Raw genomic sequence first — 23,615 nt, forward strand, 5'->3', positions numbered from 1 at the left:
TCCAACTATACCCTCATCCCCTTACTGTATTTATTTTTTTGCCCTGTTGCATCCCAGTATCTCTACTTGCACATTCATCTTCTGTACATCTATCACGCCAGTGTTTAATTGCTAAATTGTAATTATTTCAGCACATGACCTATTTATTGCCTTACCTCCCTTATCTCACCTCATTTGCACACACTGTATATAGACATTTTTTTCTATTGTATTATTGACTGTATGCTTGTTTATTCCATGCGTAACTCTTTGTTGTTGTTTGTGTCGCACTGTTTTGCTTATTCTTGACCCGGTCACAGTTGTAAATGAGAACTTGTTCTCAACTGGCCTACCTGGTTAAATAAAGGGGAAATAAAAAAATACAAAATACATCTAACTCAGGTGGTGATGAAGGCGTAATGATGATGTGTTTATACTGTAGGCCATCTAACTCAGCCCATGATGATGTGTTCCAGGCTGTTCAGTGTCGTCCCTGGAGACGATGACCCATAAAGCCACTGGGGAGGCTGCGTCGACCCACCATGTACCAGGGAAGCCTGGAGGTCTGGACGTCAAAGCACTCCGAGCCTTCCGAGTACTGAGGCCCCTACGGGCTGGTCTCAGGAGTACCTAGTGAGTAGAGGAGGGGGTTATGTGTTTTTGAGGGCAGTCGTGCATGTACGTGTCTGTATATGCGCATGTGCTGTAGGTGTACACCATTCCAATGACCCAAATCATTTCAGGAGAAGCATGTTTTCCAGTGTTTGTGATTCCTTCAAGTTGTGTACATAGCAGAAGTAGAAGGAAACTGTTCTGTCTAAAGGCAAGGGTTGTGTAGTTGTAATCTGTCACGGACAGATCTGCGTAAATTTGGTAATTGTAGATCTGGTCTAAGGAGCAACATTAGTTCTGGTGTTTGGGGGTTTTGGAGAAATCACAATTTCGCAGGCGCTAGCAAAAAAAGGGGGGACGGGAACGTTCGGCACGTAACTTTTAAAGTAGAGGGATGTGGAGCTTCTCCTTCTAGCATATTCTTGATCTCTTTAATAACAGGTATGAATCTAGAACTTAATCAAACAGCTGACCAAAGACTTTAAGATCTCGGTTCACTGAGATTAGTGTTTGTGTACAACAACCAATAAGCCTAATCTTTAGGAATAGTGTCTGTGATTCATCAAATTGTGGCAGCAACGGCAGCACAAGGCCTGTATAATTCTGTGTAGTTGTATGGAGCTGAAGGAAGACTGTATAGTTCTGTGTAGTTGTATGGAGCTGAAGGGAAGACTGTATAATTCTGTGTTCGTTGTATGGCGCTGAAGGTGAAGACTGTATAGTTCTGTGTAGTTGTATGGCCGCTGAAGGTGAAAGACTGTATAGTTCTGTGTAGTTGTATGGAGCTGAAGGGAAGACTGTATAGTTCTGTGTAGTTGTATGGAGCTGAAGGGAAGACTGTATAGTTCTGTGTAGTTGTTATGGCGCTGAAGGTGAAGACTGTATAGTTCTGTGTAGTTGTATGGCGCTGAAGGTGAAGACTGTATAGTTCTGTGTAGTTGTATGGCGCTGAAGGTGAAGACTGTATAGTTCTGTGTAGTTGTATGGAGCTGAAGGGAAGACTGTATAGTTCTGTGTAGTTGTATGGAGCTGAAGGGAAGACTGTATAGTTCTGTGTAGTTGTATGGAGCTGAAGGGAAAGACTGTATAGTTCTGTGTAGTTGTATGGCGCTGAAGGTGAAGACTGTATAGTTCTGTGTAGTTGTATGGCGCTGAAGGTGAAGACGTATAGTTTCTGTGTAGTTGTATGGCGCTGAAGGTGAAGACGGTATAGTTCTGTGGTAGATGCTATGGAGCTGTGTAGTTTGTTATGGCGCTGAAGGTAAAGACTGTATAGTTCTGTGTAGCGTGGTTTGATCTGTTCTCCATTGGTTTGACTGCTAACTAAAGCCCCGAGACTTGGCTGTTGTTCGTTCCCACACACAACTTGACCTCATGTTGCACTCCTAAGGCCATGCCCATGCTATATAAACATTTAGAGGGACCAGACGCTACGACACTCACACACACACTCACACACACACCACCCAATACACCACCACACACACACACACACACACACACACAACACACAACATGGACACGCACAGCATGCACACGCTATGACACACGCACACAGGAGATGATGACAGACACATGTAGAGAGGACCAGGAAAGTGATGACAGACACACGTAGAGAGGACCAGGAAGTGATGACAGACACACGTAGAGAGGACCAGGAAGTGATGACAGACACACGTAGAGAGGACCAGGAAGTGATGACAGACACACATAGAGAGGACCAGGAAGTGATGACAGGCACACGTAGAGAGGACCAGGAAGTGATGACAGACACACGTAGAGAGGACCAGAAAGTGATGGCAGACACACGTAGAGAGGACCAGGAAGTGATGACAGACCACACGTAGAGAGACCAGGAAGTGATGACAGACACACGTAGAGAGGATCAGGAAGTGATGACAGACACACGTAGAGAGGACCAGGAAGTGATGACAGAAGTTTGAACTAGCTGCGACTTTTTATCTCTCGTTATCAAATTAACGTTGACTCACAAATGGCTGCTTTGTACTTCTTTGTATTGTGTGTGTGTGTGTGTGGTGTGTGTGTGTGTGTATTGGTGTGTGTATTGGTGTGTGTGTGTGTGTATATGTGTGTGTGTGTTGTGTGTATTGTGTGTATTGTGTGTCGTGTGTGTCATGTGTGTTGTGTGTGTGTGTGTGTGTGTGTGTGTGTGTGTGTGTGTGTGTGTGTGTGTGTATTGGTGTGTGTGTGTGTGTGTGTGTATTGTGTGTATTGTGTGTGTGTGTGTCATGTGTGTTGTGTGTGTGTGTGTGTGTGTGTGTGTGTGTATTGGTATGTGCTCAAGCCACAGTAGAATGTGTTAGCTAGCTCTAGTTGGCTGTTCCTGCGTCAAAACTCTGATCATCTTTTTAAACAGTGAGCTAATGTTTTCTACGCCTTTATTTACATGACTTACTATTGACTACATGACCACTATTGACTACATGACTACTATTGACTACATGACTACTATGACTACATGACTACTATTGACTACATGACTACTATTGACTACATGACTACTATTGACTACATGACTTACTATTTTGTAATGCAATAAAATTGACCGTATCGAAACGCAAAACATAGAATCAATTCCCAGACCTAAAGACATGATTTCTTCCTGTGTGTGTCGCCTGACAGTGGTGTTGACCAGTATACTGACCAGTGTGTTGACCAGTGTGCTGACCAGTATACTGACCAGTGTGTTGACCAGTGTACTGACCAGTGTACTGACCAGTGTGTTGACCAGTGTGTGGACCAGTGTGCTGACCAGTGTACTGACCAGTGTGTTGACCAGTATACTGACCAGTTGTGTTAACCAGTATACTGACCAGTGTGTTGACCAGTGTGTTAACCATGTGTTGACCAGTGTGTTGACCCAGTATACTGACCAGTGTGTTGACCAGTGTGTTGACCAGTATACTGACCAGTGTGTTGACCAGTGTACTGACCAGTGTGTTGAACCAATATACTGACCAGTGTGTTGACCAGTGTGTTTGACCAGTATACTGACCAGTGTGTTAACCAGTGTGTTGACCCAGTATACTGACCAGTGTGTTGACCAGTATACTGGACCAGTGTGTTAACCATGTGGTGTTGACCAGTGTGTTGACCAGTGTGTTGACCAGTCTACTGACCAGTGTGTTGACCAGTATACTGACCAGTGTTGTTGACCAGTGTGCTGACCAGTATACTGACCAGTGTGTTGACCAGTGTGCTGACCAGTTACTGACCAGTGTGTTGACCAGTATACTGACCAGTGTGTTAACCAGTATACTACCAGTGTGTTGACCAGTGTGTTAACCAGTGTGTTGACCAGGTTGGTTGACCAGTATACTGACCAGTGTGTGACCAGTTGTGTTGACCAGTATACTGACCAGTGTGTGACCAGTGTACTGACCAGTGTGTGACCAGTATACTGACCAGTGTGTTTGACCAGTGTGTTGACCCGTATACTGACCAGTGTGTTAACCAGTGTGTTGACCAGTATAACTGACCAGTGTGTGACCAGTATACTGACCAGTGTGTTTAACCAGTTGTGTTGACCAGTGTGTTGACCAGTGTGTTGACCAGTATACTGACCAGTGTGTTGACCAGTATACTGACCAGTGTGTTGACCAGTGTGTTAACCAGTGTGTTAACCAGTGTGTTGACCAGTATACTGACCAGTATTCTGACCAGTGTGTTGACCAGTGTGTTGACCAGTATACTGACCAGTGTGTTGACCAGTATACTGACCAGTGTGTTGACCAGTATTCTGACCAGTGTGTTGACCAGTGTGTTGACCAGTATACTGACCAGTGTGTTGACCAGTATACTGACCAGTGTGTTGACCAGTATACTGACCAGTGTGTTAACCAGTGTGTTGACCAGTGTGTTGACCAGTATACTGACCAGTGTGTTGACCAATGTGTTGACCAGTATACTGACCAGTGTGTTGACCAGTATACTGACCAGTGTGTTGACCAGTGTGTTGACCAGTGTGTTGACCAGTATACTGACCAGTGTGTTGACCAGTATACTGACCAGTGTGTTGACCAGTGTGTTGACCAGTATACTGACCAGTGTGTTGACCAGTGTGTTGACCAGTATACTGACCAGTGTGTTGACCAGTGTGTTGACCAGTGTGTTGACCAGTACACTGACCAGTATACTGACCAGTATACTGACCAGTGTGTTGACCAGTGTGTTGACCAGTGTGTTGACCAGTATACTGACCAGTGTGTTGACCAGTGTGTTGACCAGTATACTGACCAGTGTGTTGACCAGTATTCTGACCAGTGTGTTGACCAGTATACTGACCAGTGTGTTGACCAGTGTGTTGACCAGTGTGTTGACCAGTATACTGACCAGTGTGTTGACCAGTGTGTTGACCAGTGTGTTGACCAGTATACTGACCAGTATACTGACCAGTGTGTTGACCAGTGTGTTGACCAGTGTGTTGACCAGTATACTAACCAGTATACTGACCAGTATACTGACCAGTGTGTTGACCAGTGTGTTGACCAGTGTGTTGACCAGTATACTGACCAGTGTGTTAACCAGTGTGTTGACCAGTATACTGACCAGTGTGTTGACCAGTATACTGACCAGTATTCTGACCAGTGTGTTGACCAGTGTGTTGACCAGTATACTGACCAGTGTGTTGACCAGTATACTGACCAGTGTGTTGACCAGTGTGTTGACCAGTATACTGACCAGTGTGTTGACCAGTGTGTTGACCAGTGTGCTGACCAGTGTGTTGACCAGTGTGTTGACCAGTATACTGACCAGTGTGTTGACCAGTATACTGACCAGTGTGTTGACCAGTATACTGACCAGTGTGTTGACCAGTGTGTTGACCAGTGTGTTAACCAGTGTGTTGACCAGTGTGCTGACCAGTGTGTTGACCAGTGTGTTGACCAGTATAATGACCAGTGTGTTGACCAGTGTGTAGACCAGTATACTGACCAGTATACTGACCAGTGTGTTGACCAGTGTGTTGACCAGTGTGTTGACCAGTATACTGACCAGTGTGTTGACCAGTGTGTTGACCAGTGTGTTGACAGTATACTGACCAGTGTGTTGACCAGTGTGTTGACCAGTGTGTTGACCCGTATTCTGACAGTGTGTTGACCAGTGTGGTGTTGACCAGTGTGTTGACCAGTGTGTTGACCAGTGTGCTGACCAGTGTGTTGACCAGTGTGTTGACCAGTATACTGACCAGTGTGTTGACCAGTGTGTTGACCAGTGTGTTGACCAGTATTCTGACCAGTGTGTTGACCAGTGTGTTGACCAGTGTACTGACCAGTGTGTTGACCAGTGTGTTGACCAGTGTGTTGACCAGTATACTGACCAGTATTCTGACCAGTGTGTTGACCAGTGTGTTGACCAGTGTGTTGACCAGTGTGCTGACCAGTGTGTTGACCAGTGTGTTGACCAGTATACTGACCAGTGTGTTGACCAGTATACTGACCAGTGTGTTGACCAGTGTGTTGACCAGTGTACTGACCAGTGTGTTGACCAGTAGACTGACCAGTGTGTTGACCAGTGTGTTGACCAGTGTACTGACCAGTGTACTGACCAGTAGACTGACCAGTGTGTTGACCAGTAGACTGACCAGTGTGTTGACCAGTGTACTGACCAGTGTGTTGACCAGTATACTGACCAGTGTGTTGACCAGTGTGTTGACCAGTGTGTTGACCAGTGTACTGACCAGTGTGTTGACCAGTGTGTTGACCAGTATACTGACCAGTATACTGACCAGTGTGTTGACCAGTATACTGACCAGTGTGTTGACCAGTGTGTTGACCAGTGTGTTGACCAGTATACTGACCAGTGTGTAGACCAGTATACTGACCAGTGTGTTGACCAGTGTGTTGACCAGTGTGTTGACCAGTATACTGACCAGTGTACTGACCAGTGTGTTGACCAGTGTGTTGACCAGTGTGTTGACCAGTATACTAACCAGTGTGTTGACCAGTGTGTTGACCAGTATACTAACCAGTGTGTTGACCAGTGTGTTGACCAGTGTACTGACCAGTGTGTTGACCAGTGTGTTGACCAGTGTGTTGACCAGTATACTAACCAGTGTACTGACCAGTGTGTTGACCAGTATACTGACCAGTGTGTTGACCAGTATACTGACCAGTGTGTTGACCAGTGTGTTGACCAGTGTGTTGACCAGTATTCTGACCAGTGTGTTGACCAGTATACTGACCAGTGTGTTGACCAATATACTGACCAGTGTGTTGACCAGTGTGTTGACCAGTGTGTTGACCAGTATACTGACCAGTGTGTTGACCAGTGTGTTGACCAGTGTGTTGACCAGTGTACTGACCAGTGTGTTGACCAGTGTGTTGACCAGTGTACTGACCAGTGTGTTGACCAGTGTGTTGACCAGTGTGTTGACCAGTGTACTGACCAGTGTGTTGACCAGTGTGTTGACCAGTGTGTTGACCAGTATACTGACCAGAGTGTTGATCAGTGTGTTGACCAGTGTGTTGACCAGTGTACTGACCAGTGTGTTGACCAGTGTACTGACCAGTGTGTTGACCAGTATACTGACCAGTGTGTTGACCAGTGTACTGACCAGTGTGTTGACCAGTGTGTTGACCAGTATACTGACCAGTGTGTTGACCAGTGTGTTGACCAGTATACTGACCAGTGTGTTGACCAGTATACTGACCAGTGTGTTGACCAGTATACTGACCACTGTGTTGACCAGTATACTGACCAGTGTGTTGTCCAGTGTGTTGACCAGTATACTGACCAGTGTACTGACCATTGTGTTGTCCAGTGTGTTGACCAGTATACTGACCAGTAAACTGACCAGTGTGTTGACCAGTATACTGACCAGTGTGTTGACCAGTATACTGACCAGTGTGTTGACCAGTATACTGACCAGTGTGTTGACCAGTGTGTTGACCAGTATACTGACCAGTGTGTTGACCAGTGTGTTGACCAGTGTGTTGACCAGTGTGTTGACCAGTATACTGACCAGTGTGTTGACCAGTGTGTTGACCAGTGTGTTGACCAGTATACTGACCAGTGTGTTGACCAGTGTGTTGACCAGTGTGTTGACCAGTATACTGACCAGTGTGTTGACCAGTATACTGACCAGTGTGTTGACCAGTGTGTTGACCAGTGTGTTGACCAGTGTGTTGACCAGTATACTGACCAGTGTGTTGACCAGTATACTGACCAGTATTCTGACCAGTGTGTTGACCAGTGTGTTGACCAGTATACTGACCAGTATACTGACCAGTGTGTTGACCAGTATACTGACCAGTATACTGACCAGTGTGTTGACCAGTGTGTTGACCAGTATACTGACCAGTATACTGACCAGTATACTGACCAGTGTGTTGTCCAGTGTGTTGACCAGTATACTGACCAGTGTACTGACCATTGTGTTGTCCAGTGTGTTGACCAGTATACTGACCAGTAAACTGACCAGTGTGTTGACCAGTATACTGACCAGTGTGTTGACCAGTATACTGACCAGTGTGTTGACCAGTGTGTTGACCAGTATACTGACCAGTGTGTTGACCAGTGTGTTGACCAGTGTGTTGACCAGTATACTGACCAGTGTGTTGACCAGTGTGTTGACCAGTGTGTTGACCAGTATACTGACCAGTGTGTTGACCAGTGTGTTGACCAGTATACTGACCAGTGTGTTGACCAGTATACTGACCAGTGTGTTGACCAGTATACTGACCAGTGTGTTGACCAGTGTGTTGACCAGTGTGTTGACCAGTGTGTTGACCAGTATACTGACCAGTGTGTTGACCAGTATACTGACCAGTATTCTGACCAGTGTGTTGACCAGTGTGTTGACCAGTATACTGACCAGTATACTGACCAGTGTGTTGACCAGTATACTGACCAGTATACTGACCAGTGTGTTGACCAGTGTGTTGACCAGTATACTGACCAGTGTGTTGACCAGTGTGTTGACCAGTGTGTTGACCAGTGTGTTGACCAGTATACTGACCAGTGTGTTGACCAGTGTGTTGACCAGTGTGTTGACCAGTATACTGACCAGTGTGTTGACCAGTATACTGACCAGTGTGTTGACCAGTATGTTGACCAGTGTGTTGACCAGTGTGTTGACCAGTATACTGACCAGTGTGTTGACCAGTGTGTTGACCAGTGTGCTGTGTGTCTTCAGGTCTGCAGATCGTGCTGAACTCCATCATGAAGGCCATGCTGCCTCTCCTCCACATCGCCCTGCTGGTCCTGTTTGTCATCATCATCTATGCCATCATCGGCCTGGAGTTGTTCATCGGACGGATGCATAAATCCTGCTACTACATCGGCACAGGTAGACAGGGGACATAACACGCACACACACACACACACACACACACACACACACACACACACACACACACAGTATGCACGCAGACAGGTGAAATTCTAGAGCTGTGGGTTATTCTACTATAGCACTCTTGCTACCACGTCCAGAAAATATATCTGTGGAGAGAGAAGTTGTATATTGTTGTGGAGATCAGAATTGTATGTCCATATCGCTCTCTCTCTCTCCCCCTCTCTCTTTGTCTCTCCCTCTCTCTGTCTCTCTCTCTCTCTCTCTCTCTCTCTCTCTCTCTCTCCCCCCCCCCCTCTCTCTCTCTCTCTCTCTCTCTCTCTCTCTCTCTCTCCCCCTCTCTCTTGTCTCTCTCCTCTCTCTCTCTCTCTCTCCCCCCTCTCTCTTGTCTCTCCCTCTCTCTCTCTCCCCTCTCTCCCCCACTCTCTCCCTCCTCCAGATAACTATGCAGAGGATGACCCTGTGCCCTGTGCATTTGCGGGTCACGGCCGTCAGTGTGTAGTGAACGGGTCTGAGTGTCGAGGAAAGTGGGCTGGACCCAACGGAGGAATCACCAACTTTGACAATTTCTTCTTCGCTATGCTGACGGTGTTCCAGTGTATCACTATGGAGGGGTGGACCGACGTACTCTACTGGGTAAGGACTCTACTGGGTAAGAACTCTACTGTACTCTACTGGGTAAGAACTCTACTGTACTCTACCGGGTAAGAACTCTACTGTACTCTACTGGGTAACGACTCTACTGGGTAAGGACTCTACTGTACTCTACGGGGTAAGAATTATACTGTACTCTACTGGGTAAGGACTCTAATGTACTCTACTGGGTAACGACTCTACTGTACTCTACTGGGTAAGAACTCTACTGTACTCTACTGGCTAACGACTCTACTGTACTCTACTGGGTAACGACTCTACTGTACTCTACTGGGTAAGAATTATACTGTACTCTACTGGGTAAGAACTCTACTGTACTCTACTGGGTAAGGACTCTACTGTACTCTACTGGGTAACGACTCTACTGTACTCTACTGGGTAAGAATTATACTGTACTCTACTGGGTAAGGACTCTACTGTACTCTACTGGGTAAGGACTCTACTGTACTCTACTGGGTAAGAACTCTACTGTACTCTACTGGGTAACGACTCTACTGGGTAAGGACTCTACTGTACTCTACTGGGTAAGGACTCTACTGTACTCTACGGGGTAAGAATTATACTGTACTCTACTGGGTAACGACTCTACTGTACTCTACTGGGTAAGGACTCTACTGTACTCTACTGGGTAAGAATTATACTGTACTCTACTGTACTCTACTGGGTAACGACTCTACTGTACTCTACTGGGTAAGGACTCTACTGTACTCTACTGGGTAAGAACTCTACTGTACTCTACTGGGTAACGACTCTACTGTACTCTACTGGGTAACGACTCTACTGTACTCTACTGGGTAAGAACTCTACTGTACTCTACTGGGTAAGAACTCTACTGTACTCTACTGGGTAACGACTCTACTGGGTAAGGACTCTACTGTACTCTACTGGGTAAGGACTCTACTGTACTCTACTGGGTAACGACTCTACTGTACTCTACTGGGTAACGACTCTACTGTACTCTACTGTACTCTACTGGGTAAGAACTCTACTGTACTCTACTGGGTAACGACTCTACTGTACTCTAATGGGTAAGAACTCTACTGTACTCTACTGGGTAAGAACTCTACTGTACTCTACTGGGTAACGACTCTACTGGGTAAGGACTCTACTGTACTCTACTGGGTAAGGACTCTACTGTACTACATTTACATTTAAGTCATTTAGCAGACGCTCTTATCCAGAGCGACTTACAAATTGGTGCATTCACCTTAAGATATCCAGTGGAAAAACCACTTTACAATAGTGCATCTAAATCTTTTGGGGGGGGGGTAGAAGGATTACTTTATCCTATCCCAGGTATTCCTTAAAAAGGGGGGGTTTCAGGTGTCTCCGGAAGGTGGTGATTGACTCCGCTGTCCTGGCATCGTGAGGGAGCTTGTTCCACCATTGGGGTGCCAGAGCAGCGAACAGTTTTGACTGGGCTGAGCGGGAGCTGTGCTTCCTCAGAGGTAGGGAGGCGAGCAGGCCAGAGGTGGATGAACGCAGTGCCCTTGTTTGGGTGTAGGGCCTGATCAGAGCCTGAAGGTACGGAGGTGCCGTTCCCATCACAGCTCCGTAGGCAAGCACCATGGACTTGTAGCGGATGCGAGCTTCAACTGGAAGCCAGTGGAGAGAGCGGAGGAGCGGGGTGACGTGAGAGAACTTGGGAAGGTTGAACAGCAGACGGGCTGCGGCGTTCTGGATGAGTTGTAGGGGTTTAATGGCACAGGCAGGGAGCCCAGCCAACAGCGAGTTGCAGTAATCCAGACGGGAGATGACAAGTTCCTGGACTAGGACCTGCGCCGCTTCCTGTGTGAGGCAGGGTCGTACTCTGCGAATGTTGTAGAGCATGAACCTACAGGATCGGGTCACCGCCTTGATGTTAGTGGAGAAAGACAGGGTGTTGTCCAGGGTCACGCCAAGGTTCTTAGCACTCTGGGAGGAGGACACAAGGGAGTTGTCAACCGTGATGGCGAGATCATGGAACGGGCAGTCCTTCCCTGGGAGGAGGAGCAGCTCCGTCTTGCCGAGGTTCAGCTTGAGGTGGTGAGCCGTCATCCACACTGATATGGCTGCCAGACCTGCAGAGATGCGATTCGCCACCTGGTTATCAGAAGGGGGAAAGGAGAAGATTAATTGTGTGTCGTCTGCGTAGCAATGATAGGAGAGACCATGTGAGGATATGACCGAGCCAAGTGACTTGGTGTATAGTGAGAATAGGAGAGGGCCTAGAACAGAGCCCTGGGGGACACCAGTGGTGAGAGCACGTGGTGCGGAGACAGATTCTCGCCACGCCACCTGGTAGGAGCGACCTGTCAGGTAGGACGCAATCCAAGCGTGGGCCGCGCCGGAGATGCCCAGCTCGGAGAGGGTGGAGAGGAGGATCTGATGGTTCACAGTATCAAAGGCAGCAGATAGGTCTAGGAGGATGAGAGCAGAGGAGAGAGAGTTAGCTTTAGCAGTGCGGAGAGCCTCCGTGACACAGAGAAGAGCAGTCTCAGTTGAATGCCCAGTCTTGAAACCTGACTGATTAGGATCAAGAAGGTCATTCTGAGAGAGATAGCAGGAGAGCTGGCCAAGGACGGCACGTTCAAGAGTTTTGGAGAGAAAAGAAAGAAGGGATACTGGTCTGTAGTTGTTGATATCGGAGGGATCGAGTGTAGGTTTTTTCAGAAGGGGTGCAACTCTCGCTCTCTTGAAGAAGGAAAGGGACGTAGCCAGCGGTCAAGGATGAGTTGATGAGCGAGGTGAGGTAGGGGAGAAGGTCTCCGGAAATGGTCTGGAGAAGAGAGGAGGGGATAGGGTCAAGTGGGCAGGTTGTTGGGCGGCCGGCCGTCACGAGACGCGAGATTTCATCTGGAGAGAGAGGGGAGAAAGAGGTCAAAGCACAGGGTAGGGCAGTGTGAGCAGGACCAGCGGTGTCGTTTGGCTTAGCAAACGAGGATCGGATGTCATCAGCCTTCTTTTCAAAATGGTTGACGAAGTCATCCGCAGAGAGAGAGGAGGGAGGGGGAGGGGGATTCAGGAGGGAGGAGAAGGTAGCAAAGAGCTTCCTAGGGTTAGAGGCAGATGCTTGGAATTTAGAGTGGTAGAAAGTGGCTTTAGCAGCAGAGACAGAATAGGAAAATGTAGAGAGGAGGGCGTGAAAGGATGCCAGGTCCGCAGGGAGGCGAGTTTTCCTCCATTTCCGCTCGGCTGCCCGGAGCCCTGTTCTCTACTGGGTAACGACTCTACTGTACTCTCCTGTACTCTACTGGGTAAGGACTCTACTGTACTCTACTGGGTAAGGACTCTACTGTACTCTACTGGGTAACAACTCTACTGTACTCTACTGGGTAAGAACTCTACTGTACTCTACTGGGTAAGAATTATACTGTACTCTACTGGGTAAGGACTCTACTGTACTCTACTGGGTAACGACTCTACTGTACTCTACTGGGTAAGAATTATACTGTACTCTACTGGGTAAGAATTATACTGTACTCTACTGGGTAAGAATTATACTGTACTCTACTGGGTAACAACTCTACTGTACTCTACTGGGTAAGGACTCTACTGGGTAAGGACTCTACTGTACTCTACTGGGTAAGAACTCTACTGTACTCTACTGGGTAACGACTCTACTGTACTCTACTGGGTAAGGACTCTACTGTACTCTACTGGGTAAGAACTCTACTGTACTCTACTGGGTAAGAATTATACTGTACTCTACTGGGTAAGAACTCTACTGTACTCTACTGGGTAAGGACTCTACTGTACTCTACTGGGTAACGACTCTACTGTACTCTACTGGGTAAGGACTCTACTGTACTCTACTGGGTAACGACTCTACTGTACTCTACTGGGTAAGGACTCTACTGTACTCTACTGGGTAAGAACTCTACTGTACTCTACTGGGTAAGAATTATACTGTACTCTACTGGGTAAGGACTCTACTGTACTCTACTGGGTAACGACTCTACTGTACTCTACTGGGTAAGGACTCTACTGTACTCTACTGGGTAAGAACTCTACTGTACTCTACTGGGTAAGGACTCTACTGTACTCTACTGGGTAAGGACTCTACTGTACTCTACTGGGTAACGACTCTACTGTACTCTACTGGGTAAGAACTCTACTGTACTGGGTAACGTCTTTACTGTACTCTACTGGGTAAGAACTCTACTGTACTCTACTGTACTCTACTGGGTAAGGACTCTACTGTACTCTACTGGGTAAGGACTCTACTGTACTCTACTGGGTAACGACTCTACTGTACTCTACTGGGTAAGAACTCTACTGTACTCTACTGGGTAACGACTCTACTGGGTAAGAACTCTACTGTGTAACAACTCTACTGTACTGGGTAACAACTCTACTGTACTGTACTGGGTAACGACTCTACTGTACTCTACTGGGTAACGACTCTACTGTACTCTACTGGGTAAGGACTCTACTGTACTCTACTGGGTAACGACTCTACTGTACTCTACTGGGTAACGACTCTACTGTACTCTACTGGGTAACGACTCTACTGTACTTGGTAACGACTCTACTGTACTTGGTAACGACTCTACTGTACTCTACTGGGTAAGAACTGGGTAAGACGACATGTTTTACATTTACATTTTAGTCACTTATCCAGAGCGACTTACAGTAGTGAATGCATACATTTCATTACATTTTTTAAAATGCTGGCCCCCCCCCGTGGGAATCGAACCCACAACCCTGGCGTTGCAAGCGCCATGCTCTACCAACTGAGCTACAGTGGGTTTGATTTGTCTCCAAAAGGTGAACGTACTTTGGTGCGAAAAGTGCAAATCAATCCCAGAACAACAGCAAAGGACCTTGTGAAGATGCTGGAGGAAACAGGTACAAAAGTATCTATATCCACAGTAAAACGAGTTCTATATCAACATAACCTGAAAGGCCGCTCAGCAAGGAAGAAGCCACTGCTCCAAAACCGCCATAAAAAAGCCAGACTACGGTTTGCAACTGCACATGGGGACAAAGATTGTACTTTTTTGGAGAAATATCCTCTGGTTTGATGAAACAAAAATAGAACTGTTCTGACCCACTCTGAATGTGATGAAAGAAATAAAAGCTGAAATAAATCATTCTCTCTACTATTATTCTGACATTTCACATTCTTAAAATAAAGTGGAGATCCTAACTGACCTAAGACATTTTTACTAGGATTAAATGTCAGGAATTGTGAAAAACTGAGTTTAAATGTATTTGGCTAAGGTGTATGTAAACTTCCGACTTCAACTGTACATTTAACCTTAACAGGCCAACAATCAAATCAAATCAAAGTTTATTTGTCACGTGCGCCGAATACAACAGGTGAAGAACCTTACAGTGAAATGCTTACTTACAGGCTCTAACCAATAGTGCGGAAAAAAAGGTGTGTGTGTGTGTGTGTGTGTGTGTGTGTGTGTGTGTGTGTGTGTGTGTGTGTGTGTGTGTGTGTGTGTGTGTGTGTGTGTGTGTGTGTGTAGATAAGTAAAGAAATAAAACAACAGTAAAAATACATTTGAAAATAAGAGTAGCAAGGCTATAACAGTAGAGAGGCTATATACAGTAGAGAGGTTATATACAGTAGAGAGGCTATATACAGTAGAGAGGCTATATACAGTAGAGAGGCTATATACAGTAGAGAGGCTACATACAGTAGAGAGGCTATATACAGTAGAGAGGCTATATACAGTAGAGAGGCTATATACAGTAGAGAGGTTATATACAGTAGAGAGGCTATATACAGTAGAGAGGCTATATACAGTAGAGAGGTTATATACAGTAGAGAGGCTATATACAGTAGCGAGGCTATATACAGACACCGGTTAGTCAGGCTGATTGAGGTAGTATGTACATGTAGATATGGTTAAAGTGACTATGCATATATGATGAACAGAGAGTAGCAGTAGCGTAAAAGAGGGGTTGGCGGGTGGTGGGACGCAATGCAGATAGCCCGGTTAGCCAATGTGCGGGAGCACTGGTTGGTCGGCCCAATTGAGGTAGTATGTACATGAATGTATAGTTAAAGTGACTATGCATATATGATAAACAGAGAGTAGCAGTAGCGTAAAAAGGGGGGCATTTCGTAAGACAACATATTTGGTACTATTGTAAAAGTAATTGCTGTACTCTGCTTTACTGTACTCTACATTATTCTACACTACTTTACTGTACTCTACTGTATTCTACTGTACTCTACTGTATTCTACTGTACTCTACATTATTCTACACTACTTTACTGTACTCTACTGTATTCTACTGTACTCTACTGTATTCTACTGTACTCTACTGTATTCTACTGTACTCTACATTATTCTACACTACGTTACTGTACTCTACTGTATTCTACTGTACTCTACTATATTCTACTGTACTCTACTGTATTCTACTGTACTCTACTGTATTCTACTGTACTCTACATTATTCTACACTACTTTACTGTACTCTACTGTATTCTACTGTACTCTACTGTATTCTACTGTACTCTACTGTACTCTACTGTACTCTACATTATTCTACTACTTTACTGTACTCTACTATATTCTACTGTACTCTACTGTATTCTACTGTACTCTACTGTATTCTACTGTACTCTACATTATTCTACACTACTTTACTGTACTCTACTATATTCTACTGTACTCTACATTATTCTACACTACTTTACTGTACTCTACTATATTCTACTGTACTCTACTGTATTCTACTCTACTGTATTCTACTGTACTCTACTGTATTCTACTGTACTCTAAATTATTCTACACTACTTTACTGTACTCTACTATATTCTACTGTACTCTACTGTATTCTACTGTACTTTATTCTATTGTACTGTACTGTAGTCTACTCTACTCTACTGTGATAGCTACATCACTGTATTACTTTGAGTATATGTCTTTATTTTCTAGTTTCTCCATCTGTATCTATCTCTGTTTCTCCATCTGTATCTATCTCTGTTTCTCCATCTGTATATATCTCTGTTTCTCCATCTGTATCTGTCTCTGTTTCTCCATCTGTATCTGTCTCTGTTTCTCCATCTGTATCTGTCTCTGTTTCTCCATCTGTATCTATCTCTTTTTCTCCATCTGTATTTATCTCTGTTTCTCCATCTGTATCTATCTCTGTTTATCCATCTGTATCTATCTCTGTTTCTCTATCTGTATCTCTCTGTTTCTCCATCTGTCTCTGTTTCTCCATCTGTATCTATCTCTTTTCTCCATCTGTATCTATCTCTGTTTCTCCATCTGTATCTTCTCTGTTTCTCCATCTGTATCTATCTCTTTTCTCCATCTGTATCTATCTCTGTTTCTCCATCTGTATCTATCTCTGTTTCTCCATCTGTTTCTCCATCTGTATCCTCTCTGTTTCTCCATCTGTATCTTCTCTCTTTCTCCATCTGTATATGTCTCTGTTTCTCCATCTGTATCTATCTCTGTTTCTCCATCTGTATCTGTCTCTGTTTCTCCATCTGTATCCTCTCTGTTTCTCCATCTGTATCTATCTCTGTTTCTCCATCTGTATATGTCTCTGTTTCTCCATCTGTTTCTCCATCTGTATCCTCTCTGTTTCTCCATCTGTATCTACCTCTCTTTCTCCATCTGTATCCCACTCTGTTTCTCCATCTGTTTCTCCATCTGTATCCTCTCTGTTTCTCCATCTGTATCTACCTCTCTTTCTCCATCTGTATCTATCTCTGTTTCTCCATCTGTTTCTCCATCTGTATCCTCTCTGTTTCTCCATCTGTATCTATCTCTGTTTCTCCATCTGTTTCTCCATCTATATCTATCTCTGTTTCTCCATCTGTATCTATCTCTGTTTCTCCATCTGTTTCTCCATCTGTATCCTCTCTGTTTCTCCATCTGTATATGTCTCTGTTTCTCCATCTGTTTCTCCATCTGTATCTATCTCTGTTTCTCCATCTGTATCTCTCTGTTTCTCCATCTGTATCTATCTCTGTTTCTCCATCTGTATCTATCTCTGTTTCTCCATCTGTATCCTCTCTGTTTCTCCATCTGTATCTGTCTCTGTTTCTCCATCTGTATCTATCTCTGTTTCTCCATCTGTATCCTCTCTGTTTCTCCATCTGTATCTATCTCTGTTGCTCCATCTGTATCTATCTCTGTTTCTCCATCTGTATATGTCTCTGTTTCTCCATCTGTTTCTCCATCTGTATCTATCTCTGTTTCTCCATCTGTATCTATCTCTGTTTCTCCATCTGTATCTATCTCTGTTTCTCCATCTGTATATGTCTCTGTTTCTCAACCTGTTTCTCCATCTGTATCTATCTCTGTTTCTCCATCTGTATATGTCTCTGTTTCTCAACCTGTTTCTCCATCTGTATCTATCTCTGTTTCTCCATCTGTATATGTCTCTGTTTCTCCATCTGTTTCTCCATCTGTATCTATCTCTGTTTCTCCATCTGTATCTGTCTCTGTTTCTCCATCTGTATCTGTCTCTGTTTCTCCATCTGTATCTGTCTCTGTTTCTCCATCTGTATCTGTCTCTGTTTCTCCATCTGTATCTGCCTCTGTTTCTCCATCTGTATCTGTCTCTGTTTCTCCATCTGTATCTATCTCTGTTTCTCCATCTGTTTCTCCATCTGTATCTGTCTCTGTTTCTCCATCTGTATCTATCTCTGTTTCTCCATCTGTTTCTCCATCTGTATATGTCTCTGTTTCTCCATCTGTATCTGTCTCTGTTTCTCCATCTGTATCTGTCTCTGTTTCTCCATCTGTATCTGTCTCTGTTTCTCCATCTGTATCTGTCTCTGTTTCTCCATCTGTATCTATCTCTGTTTCTCCATCTGTTTCTCCATCTGTATCTATCTCTGTTTCTCCATCTGTTTCTCCATCTGTATCTATCTCTGTTTCTCCATCTGTTTCTCCATCTGTATCTATCTCTGTTTCTCCATCTGTTTCTCCATCTGTATATGTCTCTGTTTCTCAACCTGTTTCTTCTCTATTTCTCAATCTGTTTCTCCATCTGTATCTATCTCTGTTTCTCCATCTGTATATATCTCTGTTTCTCAACCTGTTTCTTCTCTGTTTCTCCAAATTCTTCTTCTTCCACTAGATGAATGATGCCATCGGGTTTGAGATGCCCTGGGTTTACTTTGTCAGTCTGGTGGTCTTTGGCTCCTTCTTCGTCCTCAACCTGGTTTTGGGTGTGTTAAGTGGGTGAGTATCACGACAGTGTGTGTGAGTGTGACTGATGTTATGTGTGTTCTCTGTGTGAGAGTTCTTCAAGGAGATAGAGGCCAAGGGGGTGTTTACTAGTTTGTGTGTATTAGTGCGTGTGTATTAGTGTCTGTGTATTAGTGGATGTGTATTAGTGTGTGTGTATTAGTGGATGTGTATTAGTGTGTGTGTATTAGTTTGTGTGTATTAGTGGCTGTGTATTAGTTTGTGTGTATTAGTGTCTGTGTATTAGTGGATGTGTATTAGTGTGTGTGTATTAGTTTGTGTGTATTAGTGGCTGTGTATTAGTTTGTGTGTATTAGTGCGTGTGTATTAGTTTGTGTGTATTAGTTTGTGTGTATTAGTGTCTGTGTATTAGTGTCTGTGTATTAGTGGATGTGTATTAGTTTGTGTGTTAGTGTGTGTGTATTAGTGCGTGTGTATTAGTTTGTGTGTATTAGTGCGTGTGTATTAGTTTGTGTGTATTAGTGTGTGTATTAGTGTGTGTGTGTATTAGTGTGTGTGTATTAGTGTGTGTGTATTAGTTTGTGTGTATTAGTGTGTGTATTAGTGTGTGTGTGTATTAGTGTGTGTGTATTAGTGTGTGTGTGTATTAGTGTGTGTGTGTATTAGTGTGTGTGTATTAGTGTGTGTGTATTAGTTTGTGTGTATTAGTGTCGGTGTATTAGTGTCGGTGTATTAGTGGCTGTGTATTAGTGGCTGTGTAATAGTTTGTGTATTGGTGCGAGTGTATTAGTGTGTGTGTACTAGTGTGTGTGTGTGTACAGTGCGTTTGTATTAGTATGTGTGTAGTAGTGTGTGTGTGTATTAGTGTGTGTGTATTAGTGTGTGTGTATTAGTGTGTGTGTATTAGTTTGTGTGTATTAGTGTGTGTGTGTATTAGTGTGTGTGTATTAGTGTGTGTGTATTAGTTTGTGTGTATTAGTGTCGGTGTATTAGTGTCTGTGTATTAGTGGCTGTGTAATAGTTTGTGTATTGGTGCGAGTGTATTAGTGTGTGTGTACTAGTGTGTGTGTGTGTACAGTGCGTTTGTATTAGTATGTGTGTAGTAGTGTGTGTGTATTAGTTTGTGTATTAGTGTGTGTGTATTAGTGTGTGTGTGTAGTAGTGTGTGTGTGTATTACAGTGGTTTGCAAAAGTATTCACCCCCTTGGCATTTTTCCTATTTTGTTGTCTTACAACCTGGAATTAAAATCGTTTTTTTGTGGGGGTTTGTATCATTTGATTTACACAACATGCCTACCACTTTGAAGATGCAAAATATTTTTAATATGAAGCAGACAAGAAATAAGACCAAAAAAAAGAGAACTTGAGAGTGCATAACTATTCACCCCCACAAAGTCAATACTTTGAAGAGCCACCTTTTGCAGCAATTACAGCTGCAGGTCTCTTGTGGTATGTCTCTTTAAGCTTTGCTCATCTAGCCACTGGGATTTTTGCCCATTCTTCAAGGCAAAACTGCTCCAGCTCCTTCAAGTTCCGCTGGGTTCTGCTGGTGTACAGCAATCTTTAACACGGTACCCAAACCAGCTGCCATCGTGTGTAAATTCATAGATCTTAGACAGACAGGCAGACAGACAGACAGAGAGACAGACAGGCAGGCAGGCAGGCAGGCAGGCAGGCAGACAGACAGACAGACAGACAGGCAGGCAGGCAGGCAGGCAGGCAGGCAGGCAGGCAGGCAGGCAGGCAGGCAGGCAGGCAGGCAGGCAGGCAGGCAGGCAGGCAGGCAGATAGATAGATAGATAGATAGATAGATAGATAGATAGATAGATAGATAGATAGATAGATAGATAGATAGATAGATAGATAGATAGATAGATAGATAGATAGATAGATAGATAGATAGATAGATAGATAGATAGATAGATAGATAGATAGATAGATAGATAGATAGATAGATAGATAGATAGATAGATAGATAGATAGATAGATCTTCTTTGGGATCGGTGTCCCTTCCACGGGACGGTTGAGCTAACGTAGGCTAATGCGATTAGCATGAGGTTGTAAGTAACAAGAACGTTTCCCAGGACATAGACATATCTGATATTGGCAGAAAGCTTAAATTCTTGTTAATCTAACTGCACTGTCTAATTTACAGTAGCTATTACAGTGAAATAATACCATGCTATTGTTTGAAGAGAGTGCACAATTTTGAACATAAAAATTTATTAATAAACAAATTAGGCATATTTGTGCGGTCTTGATACAACATTTTGAACAGAAATGCAATGGTTCATTGGATCAGTCTAAAACTTTGTACATACACTGCTGCCATCTAGTGGCCAAAATGTATATTGCACCTGGGCTGGAATAATACATTATGGCCTTTCTCTTGCATTTCAAAGATGATGGTACAATGAAAAATACAAAAAAACGGTTGGTTTATTCTTTGTATTATCTTTTACCAGATCTAATGTGTTATATTCTCCTACATTCCTTTCACATGTCCACAAACTTCAAAGTGTTTCCTTTCAAATGGTACCAAGAATATGCATATCCTTGCTTCAGGTCCTGAGCTACAGGCAGTTAGATTTGGATATGTCATTTTAGGTGAAAATTGAAAAAAAAGGACGGATCCTTAAGTTAAGCAATGGCTTTTTTTCTGGCCACTCTTCCGTAAAGCCCAACTCTGTGGGGTGTACGGCTTAAAGTGGTCCTATGGACAGATACTCCAATCTCTGCTGTGGGGCTTTGCAGCTCCTTCAGGGTTATCTTTGGTCTCTTTGTTGCCTCTCTGATTAATGCCCTCCTTGCCTGGTCCGTGAGTTTTGGTGTGCGGCCCTCTCTTGGCAGGTTTGTTGTGGTGCCATATTCTTTCCATTTTTTAATAATGGATTTAATGGTGCTCCGTGGGATGTTCAAAGCTTCTGATATTGTTTTATAACCCAACCCTGATCTGTACTTCTCCACAACTTTGTCCCTGACCTGTTTGGAGAGCTCCTTGGTCTTCATGGTGCCCCTTGCTTAGTGGTGTTGCCTTTCAGAACAGGTGTATATATACTGAGATCATGTGACAGATCATGTGACACTTAGATTGCACACAGGTGGACTTTATTGAACTAATTATGTGACTTCTGAAGGTAATTGGTTGCACCAGATCTTATTTAGGGGCTTCATAGCAAAGGGGGTGAAAACATACGCACGAACCTCTTTTCAGTTTTTAATTTTTTCTTTTTGAAACAAGTAATTTTTTTCATTTCACTTCACCAAAGGCACTGTAGTTTGTGTGTACTAGTGTGTGTGTGTTCTAGTGCGTGTGCACTAGTTTGTGTGTGTACTACTGCGTGTGTATTAGTGTGTGTGTTGTACGTGGCCCTGACATTATGTGTTATGATCCTACAGAGAGTTCTCCAAGGAGAGAGAGAAGGCCCAGGCGCGAGGGGACTTCCAGAAGCTGAGAGAAAAACAGCAGATGGAGGAGGATCTGTCTGGATACATGGACTGGATCACACAGGCTGAGGACATGGATGAGTTTGACGAGGATGGAAACAGACGTGAGTACCCGTGTGTGTGTGTCTATAAAGGGTGTATAAAGGGTGACTTAAAACCATTCCCCACTGTAGGGTGAATCGCCAAATGTGACATAACACTATGCACCATTTATAGATTATGACGTAGGATTTTAGATGTTTTTATGAAGTGCTTAGGAAGCCTCAAGGAATGCTTTATAAAGGCTTAATGTATGCTTTATGAAGCCTTAATGTATGCTTTATCAAGCCTCAATGTATGCTTTATAAAGGCTTAATGTATGCTTTATGAGGCATTAATGTATGCTTTGAGGCCTTAATGTATGCTTTATAAAGCCTTAATGTATGCTTTATGAAGCCTTAATGTATGCTTTATAAAGCCTTAATGTATGCTTTATAAAGCCTTAATGTATGCTTTATGAGGCCTTAATGTATGCTTTATGAGGCCTTAATGTATGCTTTATGAGGCTTTAATATATGCTTTATAAAGCCTTTATAAGTTGTACTTCTTTTGAAGATGGAATCCGCAGAAGGGGAAACAGTGCCACTGTCCGCCCCACGGCTGTTGTTTTTTGTTTTGTTGACAAAGCAGAGCTTTGGAGCGTCGTGCATCAGCTGTTCAATGATGTCAGAGGAAAATAAACTGTGTTGTTTCCAGTAAATTCTTGATTGTGGAAATATCCCAAACGGACGTGCCAGTTTCACCATTAAGAATTCCAGCTTTCAATTAGGACCTACAAATTCTAATGAAATCCGTCACTGTCTTTTGGTGCTACTGCAGTCTTGACTCTGTTCCGTTATAACAGAATGGAACAGAGGTCACGACCCTGGGTTAGAGTTGTTATAACAGAATGGAACAGAGGTCATGACCCTGGGTTAGGGTTGTTATAACAGAATGGAACAGAGGTCATGACCCTGGGTTAGGGTTGTTATAACAGAATGGAACAGAGGTCATGACCCTGGGTTAGGGTTGTTATAACAGAATGGAACAGAGGTACGACCCTGGGTTAGGGTTGTTATAACAGAATGGAACAGAGGTCATGACCCTGGGTTAGGGTTGTTATAACAGAATGGAACAGAGGTCATGACCCTGGGTTAGGGTTGTTATAACAGAATGGAACAGAGGTACGACCCTGGGTTAGGGTTGTTATAACAGAATGGAACAGAGGTCACGACCCTGGGTTAGGGTTGTTATAACAGAATGGAACAGAGGTACGACCCTGGGTTAGGGTTGTTATAACAGAATGGAACAGAGGTACGACCCTGGGTTAGGGTTGTTATAACAGAATGGAACAGAGGTCATGACCCTGGGTTAGGGTTGTTATAACAGAATGGAACAGAGGTCGGACCCTGGGTTAGGGTTGTTATAACAGAATGGAACAGAGGTACGACCCTGGGTTAGGGTTGTTATAACAG

General features: G+C 44.0%; 1 protein-coding gene and 1 non-coding gene across 2 annotated transcripts in view; one reads left to right on the top strand and one right to left on the bottom strand.

Annotated features, from left to right (window-relative positions):
* Positions 1–497: 497 nt before the first annotated feature.
* The window catches only part of LOC115188254 (voltage-dependent L-type calcium channel subunit alpha-1D-like), a gene marked incomplete at its 3' end in the record, with an annotated part of 23,486 nt that continues 368 nt past the window's right edge, over positions 498–23,615 (top strand). Inside the window, exons 1-5 of the mRNA XM_029747103.1 lie at positions 498–612; positions 8,747–8,899; positions 9,342–9,538; positions 18,605–18,708; positions 22,075–22,226. Of these exons, the coding sequence (XP_029602963.1) occupies positions 8,773–8,899; positions 9,342–9,538; positions 18,605–18,708; positions 22,075–22,226 (580 nt within the window). The remainder of the gene's footprint in view (positions 613–8,746; positions 8,900–9,341; positions 9,539–18,604; positions 18,709–22,074; positions 22,227–23,615) is intronic.
* trnaa-ugc (transfer RNA alanine (anticodon UGC)) lies at positions 14,214–14,286 on the bottom strand. Its single transcript has one exon. It is a non-coding gene; the product is annotated as a tRNA-Ala (tRNA).

This window comes from Salmo trutta, unplaced genomic scaffold, assembly GCF_901001165.1.
Source record: "Salmo trutta unplaced genomic scaffold, fSalTru1.1, whole genome shotgun sequence".
Lineage (NCBI taxonomy): Eukaryota > Metazoa > Chordata > Actinopteri > Salmoniformes > Salmonidae > Salmo > Salmo trutta.